The sequence below is a fragment of the Ammodytes marinus genome (genome assembly GCF_949987685.1).
Source record: "Ammodytes marinus genome assembly, chromosome: 4".
Lineage (NCBI taxonomy): Eukaryota > Metazoa > Chordata > Actinopteri > Uranoscopiformes > Ammodytidae > Ammodytes > Ammodytes marinus.
Window position 1 is genome coordinate 21,578,082 of NC_137233.1, and position 9,100 is coordinate 21,587,181.

Here is a 9,100-nt window from a genome sequence, read left to right on the forward strand (position 1 = left end):
AGAAACAAGTCTAGAGGTTAGATTGACTATTAGAAGTCTGCCACTTCAGAGCCAAAGGTTCCTTCTTCAAGTGCATTATGTAGGAGAATTAAGAAGAAGCAAGAGCAAAGGACACAACACGTAAAGTGTCTTCACTTTGAACAAAAGTCCATTATGGGATATTCTGGAAAAACATTAAAAAAAACTGTTAAAATGATAATGAATATGCAATCAGTATCAGCGTTAAACAGTGATTTCACTCTAATACATAAGCATATATTCACAATAGACACATGTCACCTTTTGACAGCTCGTCTTGACCTGGGTCTTAAAATGTTTCCATCAAACACACATTCAGAACTGAACAAGATGCCATTCAAATAACTGTAACAGATGTATACGTATCCGGTTTGGATGTACCATGGTTGTAAACACTGATTTACAAACAAGCAAAGTAAAAATGCATTCAAGTCGCTGACGGAAAAAAAAAGGAACACGTGGTTTTGGGCAGGACATAGAAAAAACAAGCATACAGAAAGATTACCACATGGTTTGAGTTGCTAAGAGACTTATTGAGACATTTCATTTAAAGGAATAGTTCAACATTTCACATTCTTAGCTATTTGCCTCACTCTCCGGCTCAAGAAAAGGCTATAAAAACTGTACCTGTAAGTGTGCGTGCATTTTTTGAGACATAAATGGGCAAAGGTCGCTCATCGGAGCTTAACTCAAACACTGGTAGTCAAGGGGAGCAGGTTAAAAGATAAACTTTACAACATCACTAAACGCTCCTGTGTGCTTTATGGGACATGTTTATTTACCACGTTATGTTGCGCTCTATATTTTTAAACTTAATGTCATTTTAGAGACAAATACATATCTGACCGTCATGGGCACTTCCTGGTTTTCTTCCAGTATGTATTTGATTCTGAAATGACATTATCTGTAAAAATATAGAGTGCAACATAATGTGGTAAATAAACAAGTCCTAATAAGCACACAGGAGTGTTTAGTGATGTTGTAAAGTGTATATTTTGACCTGCTCCCCTTGACTACCAGTGTTTGAGCTAAGCTAACCTGAATGAGCAAAATTTGCCCATTTATATATCAAAAATGCACACAGTTACAGGAACGGTTTCTGTCACCTTTTCTTGAGCCGGAGAGTGAGGCAAAAAGCTAAACATTAAAAATGTTGAACTATTCCTTTAAGTATAACGAGAAAAGAAAAGGAACTGATACAAACAAAAGAAAAGTACGTCAAAAATGTGAGGTCTCTCGTTGTCGTTGGCGTGCAGACTGGTTGTAAGAGGAAAAATAAAGGGGTGCAGAGGTGGGTGTGGGTGTGGGGGGCGATGCTGGGGAATGAGGAAGGTACTCACGAATGGTTAAATCCATGACTTGAGACGCCAAGCAGAAGACAGGATGCTCATACATCTCTCTCTTTTTCCCTACAGAGAAAGAGGGAGAAGACCGAGGCATGCGACAGGCCAGGGTCAGAGATGACGGGCATACAGCTCATAGGGGTTCGAACCAATATCAGGTTTTTTCAAGGTTTTGTGCTAATTATTTTATATCTTAAATGTTCCCAAATGTCATGCTATGGAGGCTTATTGGTGTACTTAGTAATCAGCTAATTCAAATCTAAAATGTATTCTATCAAAAGGTGCAAAATGTATAATTTTTAAATGAGCTGACATGTTTGTAAGGAAGGCTCTATGTCACACCAGAGGTTTAACAAACTTATTACAATACTTTTACAACATTAGTGGTTAAAGGTGCTGCAAGGAACTTTTCAATATTTCTGAAACAGTCAAATTTTTCCTCTAAGCAAACGAGACCATCAGTGCATACAAATGCTACTTTTATAGAGCTTTTCTTAATGCCTTTGTCATGGGTACGCTCACCCAGGAACAACAGCAGGGGTAGTAAAAACACTACCGCTTTTGTCCAAAGGGGGTGCAAGAATGAACACAAACTGAAAGTTCCTCAGAGCACCTTTAATAGAAAATCTAATATTGATGCATTATAATTAATTCACTAAGTCATTAATGCATTGCTAAAATACTACACAAGGCACCTTTGTGAGCCTTCCCCACAAACATGTTGTCAAACTGTATGAAATCCTTATATCTGAGTTGGATTAGATTGTCCGGCCGCATGTCCATGGTTTTCATTGACATGTCAAAGTCAGCAAAACAATTAATCAGTCAAGCCTTTACAGTTTACAGGCAGTTTTGTAGTTTTAGTATTGGGTGGGGACAGGCAGCAAGTTGACAGAGTGAGTTAAGTGGCATTGCCTTGTTAGGCTACTATGAGATGAGGTTTTTAGGGGTAGAGGTAGAGTGTATCCATGCATGTGTTTCTTGGCTTTCAAAGATTATGGGGCTGTCTACTTTGGATTAACCATTCGTTTCAGGCCAAGCAGAGGTACAATCTGAAATAGAGTTGGTCCCATAGGTCAAGAAGCACAGCAGTATGGAGGAGAGGGAACAATCACAGCTGAGATACTAAGGTAGATCTTCCTTAGTGTCCTGAGGGAGGTGGTGATGGTTTCTTTACAGACATCGTTTTTTCAATTAACCAGTACTAAGTAGTTCTGTGCTATTTGAACAACAACATTTTGGGAAATGTACTTGTTTGCTGTTTTGTAGTCCTTTCAGATATTGCCCTAGAGAACAGTGATATCAATATAACGTCCTGTACACATGTTAGCCTAGCTTAGCAGCACAGGGATCGCAAGCAGCGGTGGCTTTTGCCAAATAACAAAATAACTTCGGGACTATTTTATCCGTACGTTTTATTTATCGTGTATTTGGGTTATACCAAATTAGACACGTTGAATTCTGGAACTGTTAATCAATATATTTTCTTTTTATAAATTACCAATGCAGTCACAGTTTCTCAATGGTCGGGCCTCATTATAATTTTTGCCAGTTTTGAGCTACTGTGAACTTTTTTTAACTTCCAACCGGCTTTGTGCTATAGGCTAGCTAAACAAGTCCTTGACCTTTATTTGTCCTGGAGAAAGACAGCAAAGACAGCAGATAAGCCTATTTCACAAACGTCAGAGTTCCTATAGAGTTCCATAAACCGTAAGTTAAGTTAAGTTAAAAAAAAGAAAATAGGTAGCAGATAGGAATTGGGAATATTCAATGATGCCTACTAAAGAAAACCTGGACCATGCAACAGAAGAAAGTATATAATGAACTGCCACAAAGGGCACTCCCATGGTGTCTTTGTTTGTTAGCCTACCTGCAGTAAACAGTAGCTAATGAGAAGCAGCAAAAGCAAATAGACAAGGGGAAGAGAAGAAGAGTGAGTATGAAACCAGAGAGCAAGAGAAAGAGGAAGGCAGAAGAAGAAGCATCACTTTAACCAGGGCACAGTGGGAGATACAGGGGCAGTGTAGGCTGAGGCAAGGTGCACCAAGTCAACACACTGAATTGAATGCATTTTTACTCACTGTACATGTGTTACTTAAATAGGAGGAAGATTAGGCAAAAAAGAAAAAAAACATTGCATGTATCACATAAACCAAATAGTACATTATGAGTGACGCTATTGAGCACAATTGGAGTGAGCTTATCCTGCGGCTGTAAGGAAAAACATAGTAGTTAAAAATTCACAATTGAAATTCAAAAAATTGCAATAATCCCATAGATAGTAAATAATATGGATGTAGCATCCGGGTTTGCCATTGCGCGTTGCCATTTTGTGAGATTTTTACTCCGCCTCACGTCGGGGGGAGGGAGATAGCTGACATATACTGTACCTCCGAGGCAAAGTGAGGGACAACGGGCGGAGAGCTGTCACTCAAGAGATCGCGCCAATACATTTTAACCTCCGATAAAATAAAAACTAGCGTGGTCCAAAAAAATTCACCCCCCTCAGTGTTGTCATGGAGATATGACCTAAACATACAGACTAAAATGGTTTTGTGGACCAGGCTGTAAATAGGTTTAATAAGACTTTGAAAACGGCCTGTCTAACAAGTGAGTCAAAGGAAAACTGCTCGGTCTTGGTACCACCCCCCAGTGGCACTTCCGGGTTACTACAGTTGTGGTCACTTCCTTATTGGATGCTGGTAAAAATCGCTGAGGTTGGGGCTTGGATAACCCTAAGGATACCCATTTGCAATTTAAGTAGTTATATGGACAACTGAATGGAAGTTTTAATAAATCAATCATTCTTATTTTAGACCCAAATCTATTTCAATTGTATAGCATGCATTAGGTGTCTGCATTATGCCGTTCTATTCAATTGTAAAATAGACATTATTGAAGAAAATAAGAAAAACGTGATTATAATACACAATTCCAAGCTTTTGAAGGATAGAATATGCAAAGTGAAAGTCCCACTTGAGCATGGCTAATTTCAGCTGTTCATTCAAACAGATGGAAGATGACCATGCACACCTTGGTTAAACACATTTCTTTCCTGCAATGGTATCAGCGTGTGCCGCGGCTGTTTAATAAACTGCTTCGGTTGGAGATTTTGAGGTCATGTTTACTTCTTTTTTAGAATACTATCCTAAAATGTTAGGGCAAGTGTACAATAACTAAGGCCATCAGACAGGATATCTATAATGTGCTTCAAGTGCAATAGCAGTAAGACAGTTAAAGGAGCAGTGATGGAGCAGTGACCTACCTTCTAGTTTAGCGTACTCTGACAGGCGTTGGTAGTTGACCAGAGCTGCCTGCTCCAGACACTTACGGATCACACCCTTCACTTCATCTTGTGGACAAGGAGTGACAATGTCTTTCATCAGAACCTAAAAGTACAAAGACAGCAATAGTTTTTTTTTTTTTTTTTAGTTTGCTGCCAACCTTAAAATGAATCAATAAAGTATCTATCCATCCATCCATCCATCCATCCATCTATCTGGTGGTAGATTGCCTAGAGTGACGACCGGTAACCATGAGGTCGCTGGTTGGATCCCCGGCACTGAACAAGAGGGTGTTATTTGTAAAACTAGTGGTGGCTGGTATCTACGGTGCCCATACGGTGCCTACCATCTCCACCATTGTGTCCTTGAGCAAGGCACTTAAACCCAAACTGCTCCAGGGGCGCCGTAACGGCTGGCCCTGGGCTCTGACCCCCTTCAAAGTGTGTAAAATGAGAGGGGATATGCAAAAAACTTTGATATACCTTATTTAAATTTGACAAATAAGGAATCTTAACTTCACTATCTATCTATCTATCTATCTATCTATCTATCTATCTATCTATCTATCTATCTATCTATCTATCTATCTATCTATCTATCTATCTATCTATCTATCTATCTATCTATCCATCCATCCATCCATCCATCCATCCATCCATCCATCCATCCATCCATCCATCCATCCATCCATCCATCCATCCATCCATCCATCCATCCATCCACCACAGCACCCACTGGTGGAAGAAATGATAAAGATTAATATGGATCAATGCCAACACGTTTAATGTGTGATAGGTCATACTGTTATTTCAACTGAGAAAGAGAGAAATCAGAGCGATGGTTAAAGGTGACAGTAAATGGTCTTCTTATTACATTACATTCCTACCTATATATATATATATATATATTAGTGGTAGGCCGTTATTGGCGTTAACGTGCTGCGTTAACGCCAGACTCTTATCGGCGATAAAAAAAAATATCGCTAATCGTTAATCTCTTATTCCACCTCCTGTTCGGCTCAGGGGAGATGGTTCCATCCAGGGCCGATGGCTGTTCGCCGTCGGGGTGAACCCCCTTCCGTGTGTTCTCTGGTCGGGTAATAATAGCCGGGGGCCGTTGTTGACACTTGAGGAGCCTTTATTGCAGGAGCGAAGCTCCATCACTTGCCCACGACACACACCACCTGGCTGCAGGATCGCTAATGTAACACTCAGCGCCAAACCCCCTTCACAAATCTGTCTATTCAATGTTTACTTATGAATGTATCCATGTACGTAACTCTGACATGTACATAACTTAATTTATTGTTAATAATATGGTCTGTTTATAAATTCGGCATATGATTAAAGCATCTAAAAGCACGTAATCATGTTAAACGTTTACTGTTTTTAAGTTATTAATGCCACTCGCTCCCGCAGATACACAGCAGAGGGAGGTCTTATATTCAGCCATTGCTAAAGGGAGTGTTGTATTATGGAACGGCCGCTGTGGTACGAAATGCCAGTCTCAACAATGTTTCCTACACGCAATTATAACTCTAGCGTCTACAGCCCGTTGTTTTCATGTAGTGTAACTTGTGTAATGTGTTACATTATTCAGCTGTTGCCGTGATGTCGGCTAACGCTGATTCTAATGATAACTAGCTCTCTGTCGCACAATAGACTGTAGGTTGGTGTTGCAGCCAGCTGTTAGGTGAAGCGCTGTCCCACAGGTAAAAGCCATGGACCTATAAAGCCTGTCCAATATTCACTCTAGTCCAGCTTCTTGAAAAGTTTATAAGGACTTTATTATTTATGTAAAAATAATATTTAATGTTTCACTTGAAGCACAAAATTAATGGCTTTATTTTCTGTTATAGCCTATACCCAACAAATTTGTTTTTTCGTTTTTTTTAAGCACAAAAAACTGTGCAATGTTGTGATTTTTAGCCTTATATCTGATTAAATTGTTAGAATATTATTTGTTCGCAATAATTAGACACTCGTTCTGATGACGAAATGAAAGCCACCTGGCTTGAGAAACACGTTCTCAAAGACTTACTTTGAGTCATTATTTAGGGAGCACACACGTATTATGAATGAATTCAAATGAGCCATTTTAATCTAGATTAATCTAGATTAATTCCAAAATTCAATGAGATTAATCTAGATTAAAAAAAATAATCTATGCCCACCTCTAATATAAATATATATATATATATATATATATATATATATATATACAGTATCTCACAAAAGTGAGTACACCCCTCACATTTCTTCACATTTTTCTTTATATCTTTCCATGGGACAACACTGAAGAAATGACACTTTGATACAATGTAAAGTAGTCAGTGTACAGCTTGTATAACAGTGTAAATTTACTGTCCCCTCAAAATAACTCGACACACAGCCATTAATGTCTAAACTGCTGGCAACAAAAGTGAGTACACCCCTTAGAAAAAATTTACAAATCGGGCCCAAAGTGTAAATATTTTGTGTGGCCACCATTATTTTCCAGCACTGCCTTAACCCTCTTGGGCATGTAGTTCACTAGAGCTTCACAGGTTGCAACTGGAACCCTCTTCCACCCATTTATGACAGCATCACAGAGCTGGTGGATATTAAAGACCTTGCGCTCCTCCACCTTCTGTTTGAGGATGCCCCAAAGATGCTCAATAGGGTTTAGGTCTGGAGACATGCTTGGCCAGGCCATAACCTTTACCCTCACCTTTTTTAGCAAGCCACTGGTCGTCTTGGAGGTGTGTTTGGGGTCGTTATCATGTTGCAATACCACCCTGCGGCCCAGTTTACGAAGGTTGAGTGCACGTGGTCAGCGTCGTACACAGAAGTTGGCTTTGGAAAATAGACGTATGAGTGCTGCCAGCATTGCTGAAGGGCTTGAAGGGGTGGGGGGTCAACCTGTCAGTGCTCAGACCATACGCCGCACTCTGCATCATACTGGTCTGCATGGCTGTCATCCCAGAAGGAAGCCTATTCTAAAGATGATGCACAAGAAACCCCACAAAAAGTTTGCTGAAGACAAACAGACTACGGACATGGATTACTGCAACCATGTCCTGTGGTCTGATGAGACCAAAATACATTTATTTGGGTCAGATGGTGTTAAGAGTGTGGAGCGGCTACCAGGTGAGGAGTACAAAGACAAGTGTGTCTTGCCTAGAGTCAAGCATGGTGGTTGGAGTGTCATGGTCTGGGGCTGCATGAGTGCTGCCAGCACTGGGGATCTACAGTTCATTGAATTCTAACATGTACTGTGACATACTGAAGCAGAGCATGATCCCCTCCCTTCATAAACTGGGCCGCAGGGCAGTACTGCAACATGATAACGACCCCAAACACACCTCCGAACGACCACTGGCTTGCTAAAGAAGCTGAGGGTAAAGGTTATGGACTGGCCAAGCATGTCTCCAGTCTTAAACCCTATTGAGCATCTTTGGGGCATCCTCAAACGGGAGATGGAGGAGCGCAAGGACTCTAATATCCACCAGCTCCTTGATGTCGTCATGAATGGGTAGAAGAGGGTTCCAGTTGCAACCTGTGAAGCTCTAGTGAACTACATGCCCAAGAGGGTTAAGGCAGTGATAGAAAATAATGATGGCAAAACAAAATATTGACACTTTGGGCCCAATTTGGAAATTTTTTCTTAGGGGTGTACTCACTTTTGTTGCCAACAGTTTAGACATTAATGGCTGTGTGTCGAGTTATTTTGAGGGGACAGTAAATTTACACTGTTATACAAGCTGTACACTGACTGCTTTACATTGTATCAAAGTGTCATTTATTCAGTGTTGTCGCATGGAAAGATATAATGAAATATTTGAAGAAATGTTAGGGGTGTACTCACTTTTGTGAGATACTGTATATATATATACAGTCATATGAAAAAGTTTGGGAACCCCTCTCAGCCGGCATTATAATTGACTCTGCTTTCACACAAAAAAAGATAAAAGTGGTATGTCTTTAATTTACCAGGAACAGCTAAGTACTGGGATGTTTTCCAAACAAAGATTTTTTGAAAAGCAGTATTTAGTTTTATGAAATTAAATAAAATGTGAAAAACTGGCTGTGCAAAAATATGGGAACCCTTGTGGTCTTGCTGATTTTAATGCATGTAACAGCATGTAAAACTGAGGACTTTAAACACAAAATTGGTTGGATTATGTTGTTAAGCCTTGAACCTCATATAAAGGTCTGTTTAATCATGATAAAAGGTATTTTAGGTGCCTAAATGCAAGTTCCACTTCTCTTTGACTCTCTGCAGAAGTGAGACAGAATGTGATCATCAAAACAGCTCCCAAAAGATCTTAAAAACAAAGATTATTCATTGTCATGGTTTAGGGGAAGGCTACAAGAAGCTTTCCCAAAGGTTTCAATTGTCAATTTCTACTGTAAGGAATGTTGTCAGGGAATGGAAGGACACAGGCACAATTGCAGTTAAACCCAGGTCTAGCAG

General features: G+C 39.9%; 1 protein-coding gene across 1 annotated transcript in view; it reads right to left on the reverse strand.

Moving 5' to 3' along the window:
- The window catches only part of cadpsa (Ca2+-dependent activator protein for secretion a), a gene marked incomplete at both ends in the record, with an annotated part of 163,132 nt that overhangs the window by 46,097 nt on the left and 107,935 nt on the right, over positions 1 to 9,100 (reverse strand). The window contains 2 exons of the mRNA XM_080026580.1: positions 1,359 to 1,427; positions 4,627 to 4,750. Coding sequence (XP_079882706.1) covers positions 1,359 to 1,427; positions 4,627 to 4,750 — 193 coding nt within the window. The remainder of the gene's footprint in view (positions 1 to 1,358; positions 1,428 to 4,626; positions 4,751 to 9,100) is intronic.